The 26,208-nt window shown below is 38.0% G+C and overlaps 1 protein-coding gene across 1 annotated transcript; it reads right to left on the bottom strand.

The window, feature by feature from the left end:
- Positions 1-513: 513 nt before the first annotated feature.
- Positions 514-25,903, bottom strand: shc3 (SHC (Src homology 2 domain containing) transforming protein 3). Its single transcript, XM_084388292.1, has 12 exons — positions 23,610-25,903; positions 15,749-15,819; positions 13,399-13,462; positions 9,928-10,047; positions 9,730-9,783; positions 9,011-9,062; positions 7,699-7,828; positions 7,479-7,626; positions 6,669-6,723; positions 6,342-6,536; positions 4,986-5,290; positions 514-1,065 (listed from the first exon to the last, which is right to left on the bottom strand). Exons 1-12 carry the CDS (start codon positions 24,132-24,134, stop codon positions 937-939), a joined length of 1,848 nt encoding a protein of 615 aa, XP_084244418.1. The 5' UTR covers positions 24,135-25,903; the 3' UTR covers positions 514-936.
- Between the last annotated feature and the right edge of the window lie 305 nt (positions 25,904-26,208).

Below are 26,208 nucleotides of genomic sequence, written 5' to 3' on the forward strand. Positions count from 1 at the left end.
CATCAGAAGAAGAATTATAATACCAATTTGTCTGTTTGTGAAGCCCACAGTCAAACCATGAAAGTCCTAACTGATAGAAACATCCAAGGTATAAAGTAAGCCCCGAACCGAGCGACTACACACCTCTGACACGTTTAAAGAAGGAGCTAAGCTCAATGAATACTGGGAAGCATAAATATTTAACATTGTGAGCATACACAAAAGCACCTCCGCTGGGGCTCTGGATGCTACCAACAATCAGCACAAGTACAGTTAAGTTAAGTCATGCGAGTGCCACAGGTTTCAACGTCATACAAAAATGTAGGTACTTTAAAGCCGTGTGTGTGTGTGTGTTTTGGTCGTGGTGTGTGTACGTGCAGCATGTCGGAGTGTGGTTTCTGTTAAAGCAAACACATTCACGTCATCTTCCCTCTGAAAAGCATAATCAACAGTGATTGGATAGAAGCTACCAAAGGATCTGGCACACTAGCTGCAGTAAAGGACGAACTCCTAAAATAGGTCAATAGAAACAGCTTTTGTTTTTTTTGTTTTTTTTCCTGTTTTTCGTTTTCTCAAATATTTGTTTTCCTTCTATCTCTTACCAACGAACATTAAAATCCGGTTGTGCTTGATAGACAAAACTAAAACTTTTTTTTTTATTTATTCTAAAATACTTTTTCTTTATCTGGTTTTCCTCTCATCCCCCTCTTGGAGATCCGAGTTCCAAACTTCCGACTTTACAACGAAGTCCATCGGCGTCGTCTTCTTCAAAAATATAGATTCTCAACCAGCGCAATAAAATAACTGTATCAGTTCTATAAATCGGGGTCGATTTCCTCTTCCGTTCTCTAAAAACGCTGTCCTCCGTCGTCACAGTCAAGCAGTTTGACAGCCGTCGACGTGTTCACCGACGGAAAGTTTGTTTTCGTAAAACTCCACGTGTGTTTTCAGGCGTCGTCACTGTTTTCTGTCGACCGGCTGCTTCAAACACAGTTCGCTTCCTGCCGAGACGATTGGCAGGTTGTTGTCGCGGTGATGGCCAATCAGGTGGCTTATGCTCTCGAATATGTGATCTTTCGTCCGAACCTTGAGGAGATGAAAGTTTAAGCACAAAAGTTAAAGACAAAGTTAAGTTAAAGACGCTTGCATGTTCACTACTGTTTAAACGTAGAGAAATTAATACTTTTATATGGCAAGCCGTTTTAGCTTAAATTGTACCCAGCGTTACTCTTCCTAATTGCATTTTTACTAGTAAGAATTCAATTAGAGAGCTCTCTTATTCAATTATTACTAGTAAGAATGCAATTGCAGAGCTCTTTAATTCAATTACAGAGCTCTGCAATTATACATATCTTTAATTCGTTTATTTACTAGTAAAAATTCAATTAGAGAGCTCTGTAATTAAAAATGAATGGAAGTCAATGGAGACATATGACTAGTAAAAATTCATTTGTAATTGTAATTGCTACTAGTAAAAATTGAATTGTAGAGCTCTCTAATTGAATTCTTACTAGTAAAAATGCAATTACGACGAGTAACGCTGGGTACAATTTAAGCTAAAACGGCTTGCCATACTTTTATTCGGCAAGGATTCATTCAATTGATCAAAAGTGACAGTAAAGACATTTTATAATGTTACGAAATATTGCTGTTTTTTAAACTTATGAAAGAATCCGTAAAAATGTTTTGTTTGCACAAAAATATCCCACAGCACAACTGTTCTCAACACTGATATTACATATAATCATCATATCAGAATGATTTCTGAAGGATCATGTGACACTGAAGACTGGAGTAATGATGCTGAAAATTCAGCTTTATAAATTACGTTTTAAAATATATTCACAGCTATTTTAAATTGTAATAATATTTCACAGTGTTTTTGATCAAATAAATGCAGCCTTGGTGAGCAGAAGAGACTCAATTTATCCGGAGGAAATCTGAAACCTGAAGTTTAAATGGTTTAGGATTTAGAAAAGTAAAGTTATGATGTAAAATGAAGATACATTGCAGTATTTCTGATTATGTGACTGATTAAATCGATCATGTGACTCATTCACTTCTTAAATTCATGTTCAACTTTTCACTCCAAATGTTGTACATTGAACTTCAGTGTTTGATTGAACTACAGACGAACCCAAAATAGAAGCATTTTCTCTGGGTCTCTAGAGACGTTTTGAACCCACTGCTTTCATATGTGATATTTATAACATCAATGCTCAGAGCTGCCTTGTTCTTTTTAAGAAATACTATATATATCCATTTTTCAACTCATTCTCATGGATAAAATGACACTTTAGCAACATCTTTTACAGGCTTTATGGAATTAGTCAAATTAACTATAGTTGAATAGTAGAGCTGCGTCCGACCAAAGATTTTCCTAGTCTACTGGTAGTCGTTCATTCAAGCCATTAATAGACTAATCGCAAGTATATATGTAACATTGCTTGCATACTCCTACATTAAACACACTGCCCGGCCAAAAAATAAAAAAAAGTTGCTGTTTGGATTTAAAGAGTCTATGATTGGATCATTATTGCAGTGATTATTATGTTTCTAGCATGTTATATGTTCGGCAACAGTTCTTCTAACCCTAACTGATGGAGTGTGTAGCTTTTAATTTCTTAAAGGGATACTCCACTTTTTTTGGAAATAGGCTAATTTTACAACTCCCCCAGAGTTAAACAGTTGAGTTTTACCGTTTTCGAATCCATTCAGCCGAACTCCGGGTCTGGCGGTACCACTTTTAGCATAGCTTAGCATAGATCATTGAATCGGACAGGACCATTAGCATCTCTCTCAAAAAAATGACCAAAGAGTTTCGATATTTTTCCTATTTAAAACTTGACTCTTCTGTAGTTACATCGTTTACTAAGACCGACGGAAAATGAAAAGTTGCGATTTTCTAGGCTGATATGGCTAGGAACTATACTCTCATTCCTGCGTAATAATCAAGGAACTTTGCTGCAGTACCATGGGTGAAGCAGGCGTAATGATATGACGCAGCGCCTGAAAATAGTCCCCAGCTCAGTAACTTCCAACGTGACCGGGACTAAGTTTGTCTAACCTATTAGACCTATTTTCAGGCGCTGCGTCATATCATTACGCCTGCTGGACTCATGGTACGGCAGCAAAGTTTCTTGATTATTACGCAGGAATGAGAGTATAGTTCCTAGCCATATCAGCCTAGAAAATCGCAACTTTACATTTTCCGTCGGTCTTAGTACACGATGTAACTACAGAAGAGTCAAGTTTTAAATAGGAAAAATATAATTTTTTTGAGAGAGATGCTAATGGTCTTGTCCAGTTCAATGATCTATGCTAAGCTATGCTAAAAGTGGTACCGTCAGACCTGGAGTTCGGCTGAATGGATTCGAAAATGGTAAAACTCAACTGTTTAACTCTGGGGGAGTTGTAAAATGAGCCTATTTCCAAAAAAAGTGGAGTATCCCTTTAAACACACATGTATGAAGACACATCATGACCATATTCCAGGAGGACAATGTCAAGATTCATCAAGACTCAAACTGTGAAAGAATGGTTGGGAGGAGCATGAAGAATCATTTCACACATGAATTGCATCACAACATTTATTTAGGTAACACTTTATTTTACAGTGTCCTTGTTACATATGTTATATGTACTTACCATAGTAATAACTGTAAATTATGCATAATTACATGCAACTAACCCACAACCAAACCCTAATCCTACCCTAACCCTATAGAAAGTACATGTAGTTGCTTACTATTACTCAGTACTTAAATATAAAATTACACTGTAACAACGACACCTTAAAATAAAGTGTAACCTTTATTTACATTAATAAATTCCATCAAAAGGTGCATCAATTTTTGGTTAAGGACAAGTATTGACAATTCTAACAACCATTCTCTCACAATCTGAGCCTGATGAATCTTAGGAATATGGTCATGATGTGTCTTCCTACATGTGTGTTTAAGTAATGAAAAGCTACACACTCCATCAGTTAGGGTGAGAAGAACTGTTGCCGGACATATAACATGCTGGTGACTTTTTTTTGGGCTGTGCAGTGTACTAAACCATAATGAGCCTTTAAAAGATCAATTAAGTGCACACTTTGAAGGTTTGAATGAAGTGGAGGAGGCTGACCCTCATCGCCACAGACATGCCTATAGAGAGAAATGCACGTTAAGTTAAAAATGGCATGCAGCAAGCGCTGTACTAATTTAGCTTCCACACACACTCCACATGAACACTTGGAAATGCGCCTAATAATAGCACACATTTATCTAGGTTAGCGTTAGAGTGAGCGGCTAACGTTAGGCTACTACTAATATGTTAAAAAGTGATAAGTCAATGAACGTTTGGATTTCCTGCCTGACATAATTACCATATGGATCCACTGTGTTAACGATCTGTCCATCGGACTTTGCCACTTCCTGTGGAGTTTTTTATTTTCTGTGACCAACCAACTAATTAACATCTGGTCGACCAAGCCTCTTCTCATCGACTAACATTTACACTCAAACCAAACATTATTCAGACACCAGATATAGTTTTTAGCAGGACACTTTAGTTCATTTATGAATGTGAGGATAGCAAAATAAATTAAACTGTGACATATTATATCCAAAAATTACTACCAGTAAAATTTATAAAAATTTGGGACCAAAAATTATTCAGACACTTTGACCTGAGCATGTTTTGTTTAAGTGTTTTTTCTTTAATTGCTAATGCTCTTTTTACACCAGACTGAACAAAATGAAGCATTGCTTGGCGATTGTTTGACCTAAATTGGTATTACCTAATTGTGTACTTAAATTTAACAGCTGACAGATATTCAACATAGTTCATCTGTGAGACAGTCTAACAGGAGGATGGACAAAACCAGAGAAATATCAACGGATTTGAGTTCTTGTCATATTTAATTACGATAAAACGATAGCGGATAAAGTGTGATAATGTGAGAAATGTCGAAGGCGTCTGAATAAATGTTGGTTTGACTGTGGGTGCGCAGTTCTCACCGTTCCCTCTGGATCGACCAGCAGCAGGTGTTTGGCCAGGCCGTTGTGCATCCCCGTCAGCACGTATGACCCCGGGTTTGTGGCGCTCTTGCGCACCAGGAAGTCTCCGTCGTGAAGCAGCAGTTTCTCAGCCTGGCGCCGGCTCATCTCTCCGTGATACCACGCGTGCTCCTCCAGCTCCTCTTGAGCTCTCAGGGCGGCCGCTCGCATCAGCAGCGGACTGGAGTTATCCACGGACGCCGCTTTGTGTAGCTCTGAGGCCGGAGGAGCTGGAGACTGAGTCATGATGGCGTCCTCAAACGGCTCTGAGGGCGTGAGCACAAATGTTATCTCATGTGCTGATTTTTTTTATTTCATTGCATAATGTAACTTTATCTGCATACATACAGTAGATACTCACAGGCTACGTTCACACGGTCAGTTTTTGGGATTGACAACCACATTTACTTAGAGACTTCAGACATGTATGTGGTTAAAGTAGAGTCGAAGTCACTGATGATGTCATTGATGAGCAAATAAGCCTGAACCTCGAGCTGAGACTCGAACACGGGTTGCCTTGTGCTCAGCTCTGGCATATTGACACAGCGCTCCTACATAACAGCTCATTCTTATCAGTTCTTTTGTCTTTGGGTCGTTATATTTCTCACAGATTTCTGCTCGATCTAAATCACATACAGATAAAGTTACATTACATTTATATGATTGCATTAGTGAGAGAGCGATTGCGTGAGAATTAATTCTACCTGGCAGCGTCTCTCTACTAATAGTGAAGCTCTGGGTTTAGGTACTAAGAAATATATGCTAGAACTTTTCAGATTCTAAGCTATTTTATTGATAAATCACAGAACAGAGTTTACAACATGTCTCTGCAGTACTGAATGATTCGGTGTGTGTGCGATCATCACGTGATCTGCGAGCTACTGTCTGTATGTGTGTACGTTACAATGGCGGCGATTAACTTGCGTCTACAATAAGCTGAGTAAAACATGAATTCACACGATCAATTTTAAGCATCCAGATGGTTTAATCAAACACATCTTGTGGAGCGCTCTCTGAGTATGCATTTATTAGTCATTTTAACTGTTTGGAAATGGAGCGTAAAAGTGAACTTCAAAGATTTATTATCCTGTTGCGCCCTCTATAGGCCATGAATGATCAGCAACTAATTGCCATCAAGCTTAAAGTGTCATGATGTCGACTAGTCTGTGCAACCCCTGCTCTCTAGCTGTTGAAAGGAGAGCTGTGTTGTTCTCTGCTTTTAACCAAATCATTTGCACAAATATATATTTTTTCCTATCGGAAGCTATAGCAGCAACATTAGATGCTCCAGCCTCTGCGTTTACTCTAAACTCTTACTCATGTCAAAGAGGTCCTTCCTCGGGCTGTCTTTAGCTGTCCCGGTCGTGCCCGAATCGGACGCCGCTTCCGACTCTCCCTGCAGGGCGGCCAACACCTGCGTGTCAATGTGCTGCGTGTTCACATACGTGGGGACTTCTCCTGCTTTAAGGGCTTGACCTTTGACCTCAGGGAGACTGTATATGTCACAGGACCCTAAATGAGAAGCACAGACAGAAAAACATTCTTCAAAATATCATCTTTTGTGTCATACAGGTTTGCCACAAAGGTTTTTAGGCGATCTGTCTCTTTAACTTGTCTAAATGTGAAAATAAAAGTGAATTGTACCTTGCTGGAAGAACATGGGTCGGCCCTGGTAGTACGTCTGGTCGACTCCAGCGCCCTGTGTGGACAGCATATGAGTCATCAACAACAATAATGAAACCCCTCCTCATCTCTGACCTGCTGACAGGAAACAGAGTCCACACTACAGGAAGTCATTCACTAATGTCAACATTTATACACGTTATTAAGAAGCAGATCATGTGGAATGTGAGTTTTTTTTAAACAATAAGTAATACTGTACTGATAACTGTAACTCAAGTCAATTTCTTATGTTAAGTTGTTATTTTATTTATATTATTATATATGTCGGAGTGGGAAAGTTGAAATTGTCCTGTACTTTGTGTTGCTGGTTTCGATATTATAACAATATTTAATATTTACTTTTTTATTATTTTAATTAAATTATTATATATTATGGAGTGGGACAGTTGGAACTGTTCAATATTTTGTGTTGTTTCTTTTAATATTTTAACAAAATATAATATTTATTTTAATTTAATTATATATGTTGGAGTGGGAAAGTTGGAATTGTTTTGTATTTTGTGTCAGTCATTTCAATATTATAACGAAATTGTATAAAAATAGAATTTAAATTTAAGTAAATATTATTACCATTAATATCAGATATGTTTGGTTCCCTCAATTTAAAATAGTCCCTCATCAACAGAAATAAATACTATGTTTTATGCACACTTCATCATAGCATAATCCTTTACTCTCATTCTTTACCAAAACACAGAACGAACTGAGCTTGAGTGACTCCCCGGTCAGGTCACTTCCTGTCAGTGTGTGTGAGTGATTAGTGCTGCAGACCTGGCTGCTGTCTTGCGTCTGATTGGTCAGTCTAGCATCAATGAATCCTCCAGGTGGAGGCATCTTCCCGGGAATGCTGTTGTAGTAGTGATGATCGGCGGACTCCTCCCCTTCCTCTGTCCACGGGGGCTCGTCCGTACTCATAACCCTGAAGAGAGGACAAATGAGATGTAGAGGTAGCCTCAGGCTCAGAGTCCTGAAGGTGTCTGTGTGGACTCACTTGTCGTGCATGGATGAGGGTTTGCTGGATGGACACTGCAAGTAGAGCTGGAATCGCAGGTCGAACGCCTGACCGATCGTACTGATCACATCCTGAGCCAGACCGTCGGAGCACTCCAGAATATGACATGCTAGAAATCAACACACAGTCAGGATGAATCTCACCAAACCTGTCAAGAACATGCATGGGTCATATTTCACCCCAAAAACAAAACAAAAAAACATAGCCAATTAATGACAATAGCACATTTAACCCTCTAAATTCTCATTAGTTTAGTCCCAAAATATATATATGTATGTATGATATTGAAATAGTATTTTAAATTTGTTGTACTGCAATACAATTATTTATATATATATATATATATATAAAGCCTTTTTGATTTTAATTATTTTTAATAGATTTTAATTTATTTTTATATTTCAATCATTTAACAACACATTTGCATATTCACGGTTCTCTGATGTTGGTTAATTGTCAAGTTGACAAAAAATATTTCATCTTTCTTAGTAAGCGTTTTATTTTGAAATGATTTAATTTTAGGGTGAGATGTGACATTAACGTGTTTTTTATTCATCAAAATACATGAAACACACAAATGAAGCAACAATCAATCTGACATTCAGCTACACACACACACACACACACACACACACACACACACACACACACACATAAGACACACACGCATGCTGAAGCTTTAGATATCAGCAGATGGTGAAACGGATGGCGATTTGCTGACTCACTCCGCTGTGAAGTGTTCATTACAGGATCTTTCCTCTGACAATATCAAAAATGCATTAGAAAGTACGGCAAGAGTTTTAAAACGTGGCCTCTGCGCTGACAGGAAGTTAAAAGATCCATGAAATGAAAAGAGAGGAAGATATAACAGCCACAGAAATTGATTTTTTGATGCTAAATGCAGCCGTGGCGGACTGATCAATCACGCTTGTTTGTGGATGCAGCGCTACAGGGCGGCCCAGTGTGGGAAACACAATGAAATGGCCCTCAGGAGCCGTAGAGCTAAAACTGTGGTTGATCAACAAAGAGCATCGCCAAACTCTGCACCAACCATCATTGTGAATGTTATGGAGATATTATGAAATTAGTTAAAGGTGATAATTAATTTGCTACTGGTCAAAAGTTGACAGGTCACACACTCTCAAACAGACAGTGTTACTCTCAACATAAGAAGGGATTGCTCGTCTCCGAACATTAACACGGACATGAGAAAGTATTTTAACAGCCCAAAAAAAATAAAACTAATAAATGACACACAAATCATCAGCAAAGGAAAAGACGGGAGTAATACCTCTCCGGTTAACAGGATCTTTCGCTACGTAAGCGACGTAATCAGTCGTGTCCTGTTGACAGAAGACAGAGAAAATGAGCATGGTTTCTTCAAAGGTGTCCTATAATGGAGAACGGGATATGTATTTGTACATCTCAAATCTGTCCATCCCAGTCTGCGCAGATTGAAACTAAACTGCAAAAATGACTGATTCGTCAATGGTCATGATTATGACATCATATCTATGAGCTCACTCACATTTGACCGCCCACATTTACGCATTAAAAATGGAAACATTTAAAATTAATTTAAATGTCATGATTATGACATCACAAGTAAGCTCCCACATTTACATACTAAAAACCGAAAAAGGGGACTTAATAAAATTTTCATTATTATGACATTATATCTATGAGTTCGTTCACATGTGACCGTTAAAAATGGCAAAAATGTCTAATTCATAAAAAATGTATGATTATGAGCTAATAAACATATGACCCACATTAACATATCAATATTTATTCAATATTCAGCAACTTGATCTCATAAACGACTAGTATACAGAGAGTAGCCAGTCACGAGGTCATTTACGAACAGACGTCTCAAAGGGGCGGAAGATAATCATTAAAAGCGAAACACCTTCATTTTTCCCCCGAGCGCTCTGAGATTTGCCATAAAGTGTCGTGAGACTGAACGTCAGCTGAAGAATGAATCACTGGTGTGATGTTGTGAAGTCTTACCGGATCTCCACCGGAGGCAAAGGATATGGACTGCATGTGATGATTGGCTATTATCTGTGGAAACAGGAAGGAGCATCATTCATCTGCAATAAAACACTTCATCGAGAGAGAGAGAGAGAGAGAGAGAGAGAGGAGAGAGAGGAGAGAGAGAGAGAGAGAGAGAGAGATGTGTGTGTGTGTGTGTGTGTGTTTTTGTACCTGTTTGGAGTCCGGTGTCATCAGGTTTAAACTGCTGGTGGAGATGTTGAGATTGATACTCATTCCAGCAAACTGTAGGTTACTCTTGCCCAAAATACTGGAGAGAAGTTTCGAGGGAGTCTGAAAGAGAGAGAGACACATTCAGATTATCAATCTTAATTATTTCTTAATTTCCTTATTGCGCTATGTGATGATCGCTGAGTTCTTACACCGTCTACACCGGAAGTGACAAAGCGACCGCTGCGAATCCATGTGCCGTTCCTGTCAGGAGTTGCATTTGAAATACGTCAGAAATAGAGCGAGGCATCGTGATTATACTGGGCTCGTTCTGTCTTTCATCACGCCGCTCGCGTCTGGTGTTGAGACAGTATTACACTGCTTGATAATTATGTGTCCTGCATTAAATAGTAGCTTCATCCACATTATTTGATTTTATATTTCAATATTTAATAATATTCAATAATAATAATTATAATAATATATTTTATTATACATTTTTATTTAAACATATTCAGACTGATTCAGGGTTATTATAGTTCACTAAAACTAAAACCATAAAAACATTATTTTGTTGTTGTTTGAAATAAAAAATGTTAACTGAAATAAAATATTTAAAAAAATGATTTTTCAAGTATTAAAATAACTAAAACTGAAATAAAAATGAATAAAAACTAGACATAAATTTTTTTTTTTTTTTTTTTACAAATTACTAAAATTTTAACTAAAATGAAAATGGAAAATATACAAAAAAAATCTAATTATTAATAAAAACTACAATAGTATCTCATTGTATAATAACACTGGAATGATTTTTTAAAATATATTTCATGTTAATTTTATTTATTGTTATTGTACATTTTTATTTAAATATTGTTATTTTTAATATTTATTTAATATTTGATTAATTTAAATTATATTATTATTTTAATTTATTTTACTAATTGCCTATTAAAATGCGCTTTTTTAAATGTATTAATTAAATTCAAATCACTCCCGTCTTCATTCATATTACTTATTGGAAGAAAAATTTTAAAATAAAAAACACACATGAATCGCATCATTCTGTGTTCGTGTGCTAAACTGATCCAGTGTGGCTTCATTAAATCAGGACATACAGCGCAGCACGCTTTAAAGGTTCCCTAAAATCCCCACACACACGTCTGTTCATTTGAAAGCGGACACGTCCCTTTCCACGGCTGCAATCCTCGCAGCAAACGTGCATCACACACACACACACACACAGCAGGAGGCAGGAGGCCTGATTACTGCTGCTCAGCACAGAATGAGTCACCGTGCTAACAGTATGCCCACACACACACATACACACACACACTGCAGCATGCCGTTTCTCTTTCTCCAGCCTTTATTTGATCTCTAACTGTCTTTATCTCACTCCAAACCTTCTGATGCCCCGCTTTTGGTCTTTTTTTCTTTTGCATGTTATCTTTGTTGATCTGCATCTATAACCTCCACCTCCTGTTGTCATGTACAGTCATCTAGAACTCTATCTGTTGTATGTAATTCAGTTTGCTTCATCCTTACATGCCTTAAACATCATGTTTGCACCATCAACATATTATTTTCCATGAAAACTGAACATTTCCTAAGACAACAAATGGGAATCTGCAGACTTTTCTGTGCTGATCTTTCAGGGAAAATATGCAGAATTACGTGGAATGAGAGTACTACACTCTTACTGCAGATAAAAGCATCATCAAATTTGCACAAATACTTGATAATTGCAACACGAAGGAACCAGGCTTGTGGATTGTTGCACGAGTTTCCAAGTAGGAAGTCCGACTTTAAGAGGCTGTCTATAGAGTGCAACAGTGGCCGGACACTTTTTCTATTTTTTTCCATGTATTTTCTCCCATAGGGATTTCAAAACTTTGATTTGAAGCAAAAAAAAGTATTTGAAAATCAGACAAAAATACAAAGGCACAAGACTGTGTACTTAACGGCTTTAGTGAGGGAAAGAACTACAATCCCATGAAGCATTGCGAACAGCATAATCGAATTAAAAACGATGGAGAAATATAAAACTACTACTTTAAAAATGTTGAGTATACAGACCCTTTCCAAAAAATTAGAATATCATGGAAAAGCTTATTTATTTCCATAATTCCATTCAAAACGTTAAACTTCCATAGATTATAGATTCAGGGCCCACAACTTAAATGATTTCAAGTATTTAGTTGTTTATTTGTACATAATTTGGGCTTCCAGCTCATAAAACCCACGAAAACAGGATTTAAAAAAATGTGAATATTACATGAAATCACACAGTAATTACACAGTGATACCATGATCATTGAACCAGGTTTTGGTTCTTTTGGCAGTGTGGGCAGGTGCAAATCCTGCTGGAAAATGAAGGAAGCATGAAGTGCTCTGAAAATGTCCTGGTAGACGGCTGCGTTGACTCAGGATTTAATAAAGCACAGTGGACCAAAGTCCTCTTTTCTGATGAGAGCAAATTTTGCATCTCATTTGGAAACCAAGGTCCCAGAATCTGGAGGAAGAATGGAGAGGCACACAATCCAAGATGCTTGAAGTCCAGTGTGAAGTTTTCACAGTCTGTGTTGGTTTGGGGAGCCATGTCATCGGCTGGTGTTGGTCCACTGTGCTGTCCACTCAACGCAGCCGTCTACCAGGACATGTCCAGAGCACTTCATGCTTCCTTCAGCAGACAAGCTTTATGGAGATGCTGACTTCATTTTCCAGCAGGATTTGCACCTGCCCACACTGCCAAAATAACCAAACCTGGTTCAATGATCATGGTATCACTGTGTAATTACTGTGTGATTTCATGTAATCTTCTAATTTTTTGAAATCCTGTTTTCGTGGGTTTTATGAGCTGGAAGCCCAAATTATGTACAAATAAACAACTAAATACTTGAAATCGTTTAAGTTGTGGACCCTGAATCTATAATCTATGGAAGTTTAACGTTTTGAATGGAATTATGGAAATAAATAAACTTTTCCATGATATTCTAATTTTTTGGAAAGGGTCTGTATATATATATTAAATTTGTTGCAAAATATGCTTATCTATTCAAATATGTAAGTATTTTAAAAGAGTAAGGACTAGGGACTAAACTAAAGTGATCGTTTTGGCGTGTTGCTTTTTTCGACTCTGATTTTACATCTGAATGTTCTGCACAGCATCATGGGTAATGTAGTTTTTCCACCACAAATTCCGCCGTTAAACACGATTATTGTAAAACTAAGCTGAAATAATGCGGGCTAACACCTTCAGCAGAAGCAAATACCATCGATGAACAACCCCGTAGCTCACTGCACGGCTGTCTTTAAAGGTTTAATCGTTCAAAATAAATGTTCCTATGGAGAATATGAATGCAGTTGTTACGTCTTTGAAATGCAGTATAATAGTTCATCTAATTTAGTTATTTTCTTTAACATATTTCCACACATTCTCTCCTCACAAAGCATCTCTCTTTTCTCTCGTTCTACCTTTCTCTTGCGCAGAGCTCCTTTGGCACCAGGGACGGCTTCACACACCAGACTGATCGCCTCCCTGTGGAGAGAAATTACAAAAAATATAAAGACGTGAGTAAGAGTAAGTGTAAGTATAGAGAGAGCAAACTGTAATGATGCTCTGTGCAAACAGTCATTCTGGAGCCAGAGCAAACCTGTTCATTCTGGGATAGATCTGATCTGTTTCTGTCAATCCGGCCTGGTTTTCATTAGCAGACGCTCATGATAATATCTAGGGTTGCCGATGGTTCATATTAAATAATGCAAATATAAATAATAATAATACTATAAACATAAACTAGAAAATGATATATATATATATATATATATATATATATATATATATATATATATATATATATATATGTATATATATATGTATATATATATATAACATTTTAAATATATATAATAATAAAAAATGCTAAAAATACTATATATATTGACAAGGTTGAAAGGAAAGGAAATATACTATTTTTGATAAATACATTGTTGATAAATAATAATAATAATAATAATAATAATTATATAAATATAATAATTATATAAACAAAAAACCTATATAAAACTCACATAAAATAAAAATAAAAATAAATTAAATATTTATATTTTAAATATTAAAACATTTGCTAAAAATAATATATATTGATAAGGTTAAACATTTTTTAAATGTTCATATTTAAAAAAAATAAAATAAAAAATAATAATAATCATAAATGATACCGGAATTTTGTAAAAAGAAAATTAAGCCTATTTAAGACCAAAAAGATTATTTTGCACACTGCATAATTTTAGAGCAATTAAGCACATTTCTAACCATTTTCCTATTTCTAATGTGTTCTGACAAGTTGTTTTAAATAATTCTCAAATTAATGCTGATTTTCATTAGACACTCATTACTGTAGAACATTTCTTTAAGTCAGCATGAATTAAATTAAATGCAATGCAACAAATACTACCATGATGTATAAATACTTTACTATATATATATATATATATAATTTAGTATTACAGTAACGAAATTGGGATTTAAAAATTACAGTAATGAGAATTTTAAAATCCAAGAAATATAAATGCTTTTTTTTGACACATTTGATGAGATGTTTTACAAAAGGCACAATAAATCTAAACTATCACAGTCCTCTTTGCACCCATCTGACTTGTGTCCAGAGAGCAGTCGGGAGTGTGTGGTGTGTTCGTGCGAACGCCACAGCAGAGAGAGCAGGAAGTCAGGCAGAAAAGAGGATATGACATGTCATCTCCAGCGTCTGTATGAGGATCGGCCCACACAGCCCAGCGCTCAATAAACAAGCAGCGTCCGCTGGGATCCGATCTGCTGCCTCTACACTAATGTTACGCAATGACTCATCAGCAGCACACATGGATGGGTTACATTCACATCTCATGCGCTCATTTTAGCAACAATAAATGAGTGTTTGGCAGCGGGTGCAAATAAAGAAGAAAAAAAAAAACATAAAAGTGCCATAAAAAAAGCTGATAACAGTCATGTAACGCCACACGGGAGCCATTAACTGTGATGTAACCGTTAAAGCAACTAAAAAGCAGCGTACAAAAGCCATTAACCGTGATTTAGTAGCAAAACAACAAAAACATAAATATTTATACATAAACATAAGAAAAATAATATAAAAGAGAAAACTAAACATTACAAAAATGCTCTCCCCCTTCTATTGTCTTCAATGGATATCATTTCATGTGTAGGATCGGAGAGTCTTGATTCATTTGGACAAAAACTAGTAAAATAATCAATACCTTAGATTGTGTTTCATAGTCAAAAAAGAAAAAAATATATATGAAAAATATAATGATGCACTCATTTTTAAAACAAATAAATAACTAAACTGCAAAATAAAATGTATTTAAAAAGCGAGGTCATCATATATTTTTTTCATTGTGTGATTATTAATATTAATTGACATTTGCACCTCTTTTTTAATATTTTTAAATAATTTTATTTATAAAATAAATGAATAAATTGTCAAATTTATTAAAATTTAATTGAGGAAAAGGAGTGCATATTTTTTTATTTTTGTGATTATTAATATTCATTGATATTTGCACCCTAAGTTGGACACTAATTTTATCAAAAAAAATTTATGGCAAAATCTTATGCTATTAACACCACTGTTAATTACTATTTTTTCACATCAAGAACAATAACTATATGGTATATGATATGATAAACTTCTTTCTTATGAAGTGTGTGAATCCGTGCATGCTACTATTCCTTGTACAGCATAAGAGGAAGAGTTTGAGGCTATTTTACACCTCTTCATTAGCAGAAAGACAGAGAGAGTTGTCGTACCGTGTGATTTGTGATCGTGTGGTGAAGTCCAGGGATCTCATGGACCGGAGGACTTCGATGCAGCCCAAATACTGAAGACAGAAGGACACAGATGAGATTAGAACAGCTGAGAATCATCTTCAACACTAGATATTGTCATTGCCCGTGTGTGATAAAGTACCATATTAATATTCAAATGTTGCAAATGTAACTTTTCTGCAAAATTGGAATATGGCATAAAACCTTTGCGAATGAAGCAACGTTTCCATGTGTTCAAGAGAACAACAACATCACTTCCTGCCGCAAAATATCTGTAATAAAAATGGAAGTTGCTGCAATCGGGGGAAGCCGGTGAAATCAGGTGAAACACATTAAACACCGTCATGTTATCCAGCGTTTGGATGCTGGTGTTTGGGATCACAGTCGTATGAGGAAGGGAATTAAACCGAATCATTCTGATGACAGACTTTGGCTCAGGCATTTCAGAACCACCAAACCAACATTTGAGATGCTGTGCGATGCGATTGGTCCGCTGGTTAGCCCAGTTATCCAATCACATGCTCTGTCGAGGCAAAGTCACGTGAGGTTGTTGTTGTGCATCCAGTAAATGTGTTTGTAGTTTATGCGCATGTCTTGTTATCAGATTAAAAAAATTGTCTGCCTCAACTGAGCGCAGTTTCTCTTGCATCTTGGTGTTTCCATTCAGCATTTTTTATGCACTAATATCACGTATTCACATAAAAGTAGGTGGATGGAAACATGGCTTGTGATGATCACTTTAGAGTTAACATGATATCAAAATAAAGCCTATCATTTCTGGGATGTTTTGGCTTCATTTTTCTACAGTGGAAGGAAGCAGAAAAATATGGGTTTTGGAAACAAAGTAAAATGTCATGAGGTTCTAAATTAAGACATTTGTTTCATTTTTTTGTCATGTCTATTTCAAAGTCAGTCCAAAAAGAAATAGAAAAAGGGCAATGTCGCTCGTGTTATTTGTTGTTGTCAATTCTGAGGATTCTGATTGGCTTGCAAGGCTCTGTCCTTCTCCCTACACTGCCGCCCATAGGTTTGGCATAGTTATGATGGCGGTCGACGGCGTATGTATGCGGGTTGGTGTAAATGACAACTTTTTTGAGGAAAACGATTTTGTGTGCACGATGTTATTATTGAAAATGGAGGGGGGAGGGGAATATTCATTTATGCAAATACAATAAAGTGCAACATGTGCAGCGCAAGTCTGTCATATCCACCTTATTTTTCATTATTTGCATTATTAATGTGTGAACACACTGGCAATGCAAGTTGCTTGTTATTTTCATGTTTTAGTCAAATAGTTAACAGTGTATCTGTTGCATTAACCGTTCAATCGCCATTTTGAGTTCTTTGCATGCACATGCTTAATGTGTGACATGATGCGTAACATGTTACATGAAGGAAGCGGAAATGTGTCATCCATTTTTTTTTTTTTTTTTACAGTCTGTGGTCATACAAGAGCTGTATGAAGATTCTTCAAAAACTCCCTTTTTGCATTCGATAAAATAACAGCAAATAATAATATTAATAAATAGAGTTTGTGAACGACATGAGGGTGAGTAATTAATGACAGCATCCTCATTTTTGATTTAACTATTCCTTTCATACTTTAATCTGCCTGTCTACAGTCACACACTGTTACACACACACACACACACACACACACACACACACCCCAGTTCTGACTAATGTCAAATATCCACATACAAAAAACACACAGACACACCAAACTCACATATGCAGACACACAATCAAACATTTTCTTCAGGAAAACAACAAATTCCACAAATTTCTCAAAATCACACTGTTATTTCACACAATGTCCCTCATCAGACGTGATATACTCTAAACCACGGCATTAGCATGTCTGATCTGATCACATGACTTCTCAAACTCACTTGAACACATTTGTTGGATAAGGAGTGATGGATTTGTTGTCATTTTTTATTTTAGCATACAATAGTCATTTTATCAGTCTGTCATTTTATGCTAAAATAAAATAGATTACTGCAAAAGAACAAAAAAATGCATTTTGACATTGAAATATTACACCTTTCATATCATATTATTTAATCTATAAAAACATCAAAACCCTAACCCTGCATGAACTATATAAGAAAGTATTCAAGTGAAATAAAATAAAATAAATAAAATAAAAAGTGATCAACAAAAAACAAAAAAACTAATTCGACAATAAATAAAAATAAAAAATAAAAAATAATAATGTTTTATATATACAGTGAGGAAAATAAGTATTTGAAAACCCTGCTATTTTGCAAGTTCTCCCACTTAGAAATCATGAGGGGTCTGAAATTGTCATCGTAGGTGCATGTCCACTGTGAGAGACATAATCTAAAAAAAAAAAAACAGAAATCACAATGTATGATTTTTTAACTATTTATTTGTATGATACAGCTGCAAATAAGTATTTGACCACCTGAGAAAATCAATGTTAATATTGGTACAGTAGCCTTTGTTTGCAATTACAGAGGTCAAACGTTTCCTGTAGTTTTTCACCAGGTTTGCACACACTGCAGGAGGGATTTTGGCCCACTCCTCCACACAGATCTTCTCTAGATCAGTCAGGTTTCTGGGCTGTCGCTGAGAAACACGGAGTTTGAGCTCCCTCCAAAGATTCTCTATTGGGTTTAGGTCTGGAGACTGGCTAGGCCACGCCAGAACCTTGATATGCTTCTTACAGAGCCACTCCTTGGTTATCCTGGCTGTGTGCTTCGGGTCATTGTCATGTTGGAAGACCCAGCCTCGACCCATCTTCAATGCTCTAACTGAGGGAAGGAGGTTGTTCCCCAAAATCTCGCAATACATGGCCCCGGTCATCCTCTCCTTAATACAGTGCAGTCGCCCTGTCCCATGTGCAGAAAAACACCCCCAAAGCATGATGCTACCACCCCCATGCTTCACAGTAGGGATGGTGTTCTTGGGATGGTACTCATCATTCTTCTTCCTCCAAACACGTTTAGTGGAATTATGACCAAAAAGTTCTATTTTGGTCTCATCTGACCGCATGACTTTCTCCCATGACTCCTCTGGATCATCCAAATGGTCACTGGCAAACTTAAGACGGGCCTTGACATGTGCTGGTTTAAGCAGGGGAACCTTCCGTGCCATGCATGATTTCAAACCATGACGTCTTAGTGTATTACCAACAGTAACCTTTGAAACGCTGGTCCCAGCTCTTTTCAGGTCATTGACCAGCTCCTCCCGTGTAGTTCTGGGCTGATTTCTCACCTTTCTTAGGATCATTGAGACCCCACGAGGTGAGATCTTGCATGGAGCCCCAGTCCGAGGGAGATTGACAGTCATGTTTAGCTTCTTCCATTTTCTAATGATTGCTCCAACAGTGGACCTTTTTTCACCAAGCTGCTTGGCAATTTCCCCGTAGCCCTTTCCAGCCTTGTGGAGGTGTACAATTTTGTCTCTAGTGTCTTTGGACAGCTCTTTGGTCTTGGCCATGTTAGTAGTTGGATTCTTACTGATTGTATGGGGTGGATAGGTGTCTTTATGCAGCTAACGACCTCAAACAGGTGCATCTAATTTAGGATAATAAATGGAGTGGAGGTGGACATTTTAAAGGCAGACTAACAGGTCTTTGAGGGTCAGAATTCTAGCTGATAGACAGGTGTTCAAATACTTATTTGCAGCTGTATCATACAAATAAATAGTTAAAAAATCATATATTGTGATTTCTGGATTTTTTTTTTTAGATTATGTCTCTCACAGTGGACATGCACCTACGATGACAATTTCAGACCCCTCCATGATTTCCAAGTGGGAGAACTTGCAAAATAGCAGGGTGTTCAAATACTTATTTTCCTCACTGATATATTACACACTTTAGCTTCAAGGACTCATCTGATATTATTTTATCTATAAAAAGCTCAAACCCCTTGAAAGTATTAAATAAAAAAAATAAAAATAAAAAGTGATTACAAAAGCAAAAAATTAAACAGAAAAAAAAAACACTTCAACTTCAAAGGATGTACCTCATTTTATATTTTAACTATAAACATCTCAAAACCCTACATGGACAAAAAAAAAAAAAAGAATAAAATTAAATAAAAAGTAATCAACTACAAAAACAAAACAAAAAAGAAACAGCTTTAAGGATTAATCTCAAACACAAAATCCTAACCCTGCATGAACTATATAAGAAAGTCTTAAATAACATTAATAAAAATATAAATACAAATAAATAAAATCCTTATATAATTATAATATAAAAACAGCCAGCAGAACTTCAGCTGTGAATTAAAAACGAGCAACGCATGAGAACAGTGTGACGTCCTCTCCAGTCGATGACATCATGCATCAACAGTGACATCATGCATCAACACATCTCTGCTTTTCTCAGCCCGTCACCTCACCGATCCCTCAAAGCCGCATGACTCACTCAGTGAGAGTCTCACTACAACTTTCCTTGACTAAACGAGTGACTCACCTGCAGTAACCCACCTGAGAACCGTCTAACACACGGCCCAGTCTAACAACGGCAGATTCGGCTTCTCCCAGGAGCGCTGTCAGAGCTGATTAGTTAAGATCACTCGAGTGCTTCATGGAAAAATCATCTCCTCACTGCCTCTCTTTTTAACAGTCCAGATTAACTCACTGGTGTACGATTCAAAGCGCAGACAGGAAATGAGGCCGGAAGCGGACGATGAGTCAGAGCAATGTTTTTGGCAAACAGTTTTTAGCTAAATACAATGACGGAAGCTAATTGCTAATTGACTGATTGTATTAGACAAAGTGGCTATTATATAGTAACATGCCAAGATAATCAAGTCAAATCAAATCTTTTCACAATACAAATTTCAAAGCAGCTTAATAAAAAAATGTTAATGTTTATCTTCATGCCTTATAGTCACATTTAGCAGATTAGAGCCGGGCGATAATAGAGTTACAGCATTTGAGATTTGCTATATAGTATATATCGCTTTACATGAGTACATACTGTATGCATGCGGATACAGTTGGAAATTCTCACATAACTATCTTTATATAAAGTTCTGGGCGATAACAGAGTTACATTTTGCAATAATAAAAAAAAAAAATTGCTTTACACGAGTATACTGTGTCTATGCGGATAAAGGTGGATCTAATACATATATATACATATATATATGAAGACTTCAGATGCAAAAGCCTCTAAGTACCATCTGAAATTTCCTTCTAGAATGATCATTTTTATCAAGCTCGTATGTTTATGTTCAGTTATTTCACTTTAATGGCAATGAAAATGACCTATTAATTGTCATTAAAGTGAATTTACTGAACTTAAACATACGAGCTTGATAAAAATGCTCATTTTAGAAGAAAATTTCAGATGGCACTTAGAGGCCTTTGCATCTGAAGTCTTCATATATATATATATATGTATATATATATCGTGCAATAACGCAGTTTACATTTTTGTGAGGATATAAACAAGCCAAGACTTGCTATCTCGTATATATTGCTCTATATGTGACATTCAAATTCACACTTGAGAATGAAACCGGCTCTTAATAATATATCAACACAGCTACTCACATATTTGCACACTAAACTGCCAACAATTTTGAACATGCACTATATATTTACTGTAAGGCGTGACCCAAGTGCCTTATTGCTTTTAATAGATATAAATTAAGTGCACAAATTTCCACTTAAACCCATAAACCAAGCCTGGGCCGTATCTAAAGTCTGTAGTCTGTCAGAACGCTGGTAGTGTGTGTGTTTGAGAAGCAGCCTGTCCAGTCAATGTCAGCAGCTGTCCTTTTAGTGAAATGGAGCATGGTGTGTGTGTGTGTGTGCGTTCATGCACAGGGTCACTCAATAAGTGAACTGTAAAGAATAACACACATTCAGCCTGCAGAGGGACGCCGGAAGGGTTTGTTATTGAAGCTGCCAACTTTTACCAACTAACTCTTACAAACTAGAAACACTGTCCTTTTCTTCCTCTGTCACTCTCTTCACGTTTAAATGCTTTGAGAGACCTTGGTCAATGATAATCAAGAAAGTAAAACACATTTAGTTCCCTTCCGATGCACACTGGTTTGCATCATCTAATTCAATCGTGTCGACGGTTCGTGTTTTGCCTCGACAGCAACCGACAATTCAGAAGGGAAAAAAGCTAGGAGGGAATAATGCATGATTCATCCCGCACGAATCAGAGTCACCTTTAGCTCAATGAGGCTGAGAACATGCTTATATGATCACAAACACATTAGATGATACGCTTAAAATACATGATACTGCAAGACCTGAGGTCAGTGCACAATATGCACGATCTATAATGCAAACATGTTTGAAATGTGTTAGAACTAATGCACTTATTAATGCACAAACATCAAAAAAAAAAAAAATGTCTGCAAATAACCCGAAAAGGAGGCAATGATGTCTATATTTCTAAAGCGAATGTATACAAGAAAAATGTACACGCGCTACAGAAATTTCCATTACTTTTCAAGAGTTTAAATGATATTTCCAGGGTTGTTGACCATTGGAAGCCTGGATATAAATATATATGAGCGCACAGAGCACAGGTGCCGCACGCAAGTTACACTGGAGACGTGTGGCGTACGTGCACAAATCAAAGATCAGTTATCATGTTTGTCTTTGCATATAGATGTGGACAAGAATAACAGCTCTGTCTTGCAGCGCGTCATGGTCCCCGGAGACGATACAGTAACAGAACTGTAGCCGGAACAACGTCCCCCTGGTCTGGTAACCGGTCGCCGTGGTTACGCGATTTGCATGCACTTCCCTTTTGATGTGATAAACTTGCAGTTAATTTGAATAGATCAAATCTGTGGAGGTAAGAAAAAAAAAAGAAAAAAGTGGTCGCACGGACAACCGGAACACCATCAATATGTTCTCTCCTCTCACTGAGAGAAGATTAATATTACTCTATGGAAAATGATGGCAGAAATGATGCTATACTGTATATAACGAGTTAAATAGAGTTTCACGGCTATGATCGGACAGTACTGATTTATCTTATTTGCATACAACATCAACACTGCTATTGGATCAGCACTAAATCAACAATGAACTGAATTGAGCTGAATAATGAGACTGTTGTCTTCTGTAGAGCTGCTTTACGGTTGTTATGTAATTTACGAATTTTACAACATTAACACTGTTGTTTTCCTGTTTATTACCGTGAAGCTGCTTTGAAACATCTGTATAAAGCACTATATAAATTAATATGATATACAATGAGGAATACGGAAAAATATAGATCTTTCTTCACAAGTTTGGGCAACATTGCACTTGCAACTGGCCATTTTTTGACAACTGATGCTAAACCAAGTGTGTTGACAATATTAGACTTTTTTTGTTCTCAACTCAAGTGTCAAATGTCAACCATTTGTTATGCATAATCGTCTATTGAGTTGAGTCCATTTAGTTCCAACTAGAACAAAGAAAACAAATAAAATGAGATTGTAAATTATTTGGATTATTTACAGACATTACTGCATGAGTTTCAAACATTGTCCAGAATAGCGCAAGCTAGAACAGAGAATGATATAAGAAATTTATTTATCTATACAGCACTCTATATACTGTAAGTGTGATTTAAATTAAATAACACGACTTCATTCATACCGCCCACCTCCACATGCATGCAAGATTAATGCAACAGATGCCATGTAAACATGCATGGTACTGTATGTGGCGGAACAGCCTGTGCTTTGGTGGTCAGTCGTGCGACCTACACTATCCAAACCGTACACATAATCCCTCTGTACCAGCACACGGACAGGAAGACGCTGTACGCTGATGAAAAAAAAAAAAAAAACAACACAACAAGGGAAATGCAAGAAGAGTGAAAGGATTTGGATCTTACCTTAACGACGTACGTCACTCCAGGTCCGGAAATCTTCTCGCTGGAGTGCAGCCATCCACGAGACGGCTTGTTCACCAGCCCGCCCGTCCCGCCCAGACTCCATCCCTCTCCCCCTCCAGGCTGAGACTCTTCCATCCTGCACTTCTTCCCCGAGCTCACGAAGCCGGGCTCCAGCGGGGCGTGAGGCGCCGAAGACGAGCCTGGGCTGCCGGATCCGCCTCCCGACGCTCCTCCCTGGAGTTTGGACACGGCCAGGTCCTTCACGGCAGACGGCAGGCCCTTGATGCCCAGCAGACCGGAGGAGTTGGCGAATTTGAGGTTGGAGACTTTGTTGATGAGGGTGCACAAGGTTCCCGACTCTTCCGAGGGTTCGGGGTCGGCTGGAGGGGCGTACGGAGGGTCGCCCACGGGCGGCGACGGCGGGACGGCCGAGACCTTGGCGTTCATGGAGAGACCGTGCAGAAGCTCATCGACGGACGTCACTGACTCATTCCGGAATCGGTTGTATTTAGCACGGTGAAGCATTCCCCTCGGTATGCCAGCCTACACACGAACGGACACATCCAACTCCCAGCTGACCGTCCACATCTTTTGCATGCTGGAGCTGAGAAAGCGTCCTCGAAGGGGTTTGAAGAAAGGGAGCGGGTGGTCGTCAGGAAAATCCGACACCACGCAGCAGCAACTCGGGGACCAAAAATAAACCACAAAACGCGGAATCCATGGAGACAGAGGACGATGAGAGAAAAGCAGCGCGAGGTCACTCCTCTACAGAGGGCCAGAGATGGCAGAGAGAGAGACAGATCTCTAGTGAAGAGATGTCTCTCTCTCTCCCCGCATCCTGGCAGATCCCTGAACATGCATGACTCACTCTGAGAGAGGGAGAGAGAGAGAGAGAGAGAGAGAGAGAGAGGGAGAGAGAGAGACCCTTCTCAACAAAAGACTCACTCTACACTGCAGAGCACTTTCCGTTACAAAAAAACTCCCACTTACTGCTCGGTAGAACCAATCAATTCGCAAAAATTTGCCCTGTCTATAGGAACGCCTCCTGCTTTGATTCAGTTCGTGTGAAAACGGATAAATAGAATGAAAAAGATGCTACGAAGAGATCACTGAGAAGAGTGAAATCCGAGCTCAGTCAAAACCAAGGAGGATCTTTGAATCAAACTACTCAAAACGATGCCAAAACAGTCATGATTTGCTGACACAATTCAATGCAAAAATCACATTAGAGTACCGTGCATGTTGTCGGATCACATGTACGCCACATAGAATGAAACTTGAGTCGGTGTGCATGGCGATCGCTAATTTTTCATACGTGCAATTGTGGCTTTACTTTAATTCAGAAGCAAGGTGCTCTAATGAAACGTAAGCATAATGATTGCACATGACTGTGACATCAAAATAAATACAAATCTAGCAAATTACCTAAATGACATCAGGGTTAAATATATTTGAATGCGTTCACCTTTCGCCCACAACCGCGTTCCACCTAGCTTTTGTTAACGGCGAGTTTAAAACGTGCACGAATTTAAATCACAAGACCGATACGGCTTTATCTCTTTGTTTGTCACGTTCGTTCTTCCTTACATACTACGAAACATCGGCATAAATCTATCCACACGAGCACTCGAATATCCCCCCCTACAGAAGGCAAAACAAGCCAAGCTTTGCTTCTGAATGAGCTTTGTTGAATAATTAAACATCCCTCTCAAATACACAATGTCGAGATTCGATCTCACTAAAACGCCATCCGGATTCAGCAAGGATACAACCGTAAATAGTGATGTCAGATCTCCCAGCCCCATTAAAAAGCATCCAACGGGATGAAGCCCATGACATTAAGGCAGCAGAAAAAGAGCCATTCATGTAAAATGTCCAGAAGAGCTTGTGACAGGGAAGCGGCAGTCATTCACAAGCTTCTGTAACGCTGCGGCTAACGCACTGCAGTCCCTCCCAGCGTCTCGCTTTCCTGCCTGCCTGCGAATTGAAAAAAAGAAAGAAGAAAAGACAGAGAGAGAGAGAGAGAGAGAGAGAGAGAGAGAGCAAGAGGTTTGTCTTCTCCACTGAGACAAAAGCAAACAAGCAAGCAAAAAAACTAAAAAAGCCTTATGCGTGCTCCTCGCTCGGTGTTGTCACGGAGATGCAGGAGAGATGCTGAGGAGAGGAAGAGAGGATGCTGAGGAGCTGTGGAGGGAAAATGTTTTGGGCTGGCTGTGAATGGAAAGGCAGACGGGCATACCGACGTTTCTGTGAATGAAGTCAGGCCTCGGCAGCTTTCTGCACGGCAATCCCTCGGGATGGATCCCGACCGGCCAATCAGGGAAGAGCAGGATGACTCATTCAGGGTAGGCTGGCTGAATAGTGGGGCAAACCACTTGAAGCACAGGTGAAGGGAGAAACCATTCTCATCCTACAGCACTGCAAACTGCTCGCTGCGTCGCATCTAAACTCCTGAATCCATGTTGTTCTCCTCTAAAATATCTCCTGGCAGGATGCATGGCCTGTTTTGGAAAAGAATAACAGCGATCAATTGCACACTCCAATAAACTGGCCCCTCTTTGTGTCCTCCTGGGGGCAAACTTTGCACATTCATATGAAT

This window comes from Rutilus rutilus, assembly GCF_951802725.1.
Source record: "Rutilus rutilus genome assembly, chromosome: 18".
Classification (NCBI taxonomy): Eukaryota; Metazoa; Chordata; class Actinopteri; order Cypriniformes; family Leuciscidae; genus Rutilus; species Rutilus rutilus.

Excerpts from the sequence above, each read along its gene's own strand:
- shc3 (XM_084388292.1), bottom strand. The coding sequence starts at position 24,134 with ATGCTTCACCGTGCTAAATACAACCGATTCCGGAATGAGTCAGTGACG. Across the intron at positions 9,784-9,927 it reads TGACACCGGACTCCAAACAG|ATAATAGCCAATCATCACAT; the intron begins GTACAAAAACAC and ends CTGTTTCCACAG. Across the intron at positions 5,291-6,341 it reads GAAGGACCTCTTTGACATGA|AGCCGTTTGAGGACGCCATC; the intron begins GTAAGAGTTTAG and ends TCACGCCCTCAG.